This window comes from Macrobrachium nipponense, chromosome 10 (assembly GCF_015104395.2).
Source record: "Macrobrachium nipponense isolate FS-2020 chromosome 10, ASM1510439v2, whole genome shotgun sequence".
Lineage (NCBI taxonomy): Eukaryota > Metazoa > Arthropoda > Malacostraca > Decapoda > Palaemonidae > Macrobrachium > Macrobrachium nipponense.
This window is the reverse complement of record NC_087204.1, coordinates 5,137,139-5,139,638: the sequence shown is the minus strand read 5'-3', so window position 1 is coordinate 5,139,638 and position 2,500 is coordinate 5,137,139. Positions and strand designations below refer to the sequence as shown.

General features: G+C 42.5%; 1 protein-coding gene across 1 annotated transcript in view; it reads left to right on the top strand.

Moving 5' to 3' along the window:
• Positions 1-1,978, top strand: part of LOC135224268 (uncharacterized) — a 118,233-nt gene extending 116,255 nt beyond the window's left edge. Inside the window, exon 7 of the mRNA XM_064263115.1 lies at positions 714-1,978. Within this exon, the coding sequence (XP_064119185.1) occupies positions 714-1,978 (1,265 nt within the window). The remainder of the gene's footprint in view (positions 1-713) is intronic.
• The last annotated feature ends 522 nt before the right edge of the window (positions 1,979-2,500 follow it).

Genomic DNA, 2,500 nt, shown 5'->3' with positions numbered 1-2,500 from the left:
CTCCTGCCCTAAAAAATTTTAGTAGAAATTGAAAAGGGAAAATATCAAATTGATGTTCTTGTACGAAATATCATATCAATAATAAATTTGCATTCTAATTAGCTTTCTCATTTATGACTTTAAATCGTGAATCAGTTGTCAGTTATTTTCTACAAAAAATATAGTTCACATAGATATTTGTGTGTGTGTGTGTGTGTGTGTGTGTGTGTGTGTGAAAATTGGCTCCAGGGTGCTCAGAAGGTCCCGAGTAATGCATAGAAATTTCTCTCTTCTGAAGACCGAAGCAACTCCCGTGGAGCCCAAAATCACTCAGGAACCCAGACACGTCAACTTTGTCCGGGGATCAGCAAGCATTCCTGAAGACAGCAGAATCCAGAAACGTCACGCGTCTTTTTTTAAAATTAGTGATAAGTCAGAGAGAGAGTTGATTTATAACAAACAAAGATGTTTCTAAGTTTGCTTACAGTTGTGCTTGCACAGTGCTTTGAATTCGTGGTTTTTCAAGTCCCCCGCGAGATTATGTGGTTTTTGTTTGCCATACTTGTTGTGCTATTCACTGAAGTATTTATACTTCGTGGATTTGGCATTAGTATGGTTCAGTTCTTTGTCGATTTCTCGGCCTTGGACAACGTTGGCTGTCTTGAGGAGGCTGGAAATCTAGAGAACCAAGTTGTTCATTCTGAAACTGACAACTCGATATTCGGATAACGCAGACGATGATTCGGATAATGAAGAAGACAGTCAGTCAGACTGTGAAGATGACGACAGTTCGGACAGTGAAGAAGTATCACCGCATTTGGATACTAGTCGAAAGTTCGAGGAAATAATCATGAAGAATGAAAATGCCTTTTTAAGGCTTGAAAAAGAGAGGTTAGAGAAAGACCAGCTGATAAATGAATTAGCACGGAAGGTAAAGGCCCTAACTCAAGGAAGCATGAAGATGGAAGAGTACATAAGAGACCTCGAACTCTCGAACAAAGAAAAGGACACACAAATCTATTCAATGTACGAAGAAATGCAAATATTGAAAAGGAAAATTATAGAAAAGGCGAAGGTAACCGACTCGCAAATGAAAGAGAGAGAAGAGAAGGACCAGAAGTTGATCATTTTGGAAAACACTGTCGTAGTTCTCGAGATGGAGAAGGAGACGTTGCATCGAGATCTACAGCAAAGAGAAGACGGCAGGATAGAAATGCAAGTCAGGATAACTAAGCTTAATGAGGACTTGCAAAGCCTCCGCAAAGAGAACAGAAGGAAAGAAAAGACCATTGAAAGTCTGAAGAGGGAGAGCGAGCAGAAGACCTCCAAGATCAGTTACTTAGAGGACGAGTTGCAAGTCCTTGTCGATGAGAAACAGATAGCCCAAGAAAATGTGAAGCAGCTACACAAATGTAAAGCTGAATTAGCTGAGAAAAAGGAGGAACTGGAAAACCTCAAAGAGGAGAACTTGCAGAAAGATAGAGAGCTCCTCCGACTGGAAAATGAGTGCACCCTCAAGCAAATGGAAGTTATCCGTTTGCAGAAAGCATCTCAAACTGTTGTGGCAGAAAACCCGACGGCAAATGGAAAGCTGAAAGAAATGATAAAAAGGAAAGTTCAACTTGAATTTGAATTGGCTGAAGCGAAGGAGGAATTAGAGACGACGGAGTTTGAAAAGATGGAGGCAATCTTGGAACTCGAAAGCCTCCAGGAGGAGACCTTGGCCAAGGACACGAAGATCAGAGGCTTGGAAACTAAAGTCAAAATGCTTACAGGAGAAGAGGAGCGTCAAGGAATGAAGGCTCCTATATCTGAGAGGAAAGCTGAAGAGAAAAAGGCTTCGGATAAAGCTCGATGTCTGAGGACTCCACAGATCAACTGCGAAGCTCTCTCCCAACAAATAGACAGCCTCGATGAAAAACTTCGCCAAATCAAGGGATCTGTAGCCGACCTCCGAAAACTGGAGCAAAAAGCGAAGATGTTCCGAGAGCTCTCGTAAAGGGTGAACACAAAGGAACATCGGCATTTTATAGGAGAACTGGTGGTTTGCTTGCAGAAGAAACAAGTCAGGATAACTCTGCTGCTGGGAACAGGAACAGGCTGACTTTTGCAATGGAAATCACTCCTGGATGTAGTTGTGGAAGCAGCTCTGAGCGATGAACAGACTACAGCGGCTAGTGGACTGGCAACAAGTGCCCGAAGAGTGGATTGTTGTGCATCCCTTCTCCAAGATTGGACTGTAGTGCACCCCCTTTCTCTCCTGCCACATAATACCCTCGGGAATGGGTATCAATGCCAAATCACATAGCGTGGAAGGCAACCTCTGGCGTGGCGTAACAACCCGTAAGTTTCATGCCTACTACATATGTGAATTGGGTTATGCATTGCATATTAAATCCCATTTCTTGCATATACTGCAGTGGCAACCTCTGGCGCGGCGTAAAACCCCGTAAGTTCAATGCCTTTTAAATATGCAAAATATGGGTTATGCAATGCATAATGGATCAAATACTTGCATATA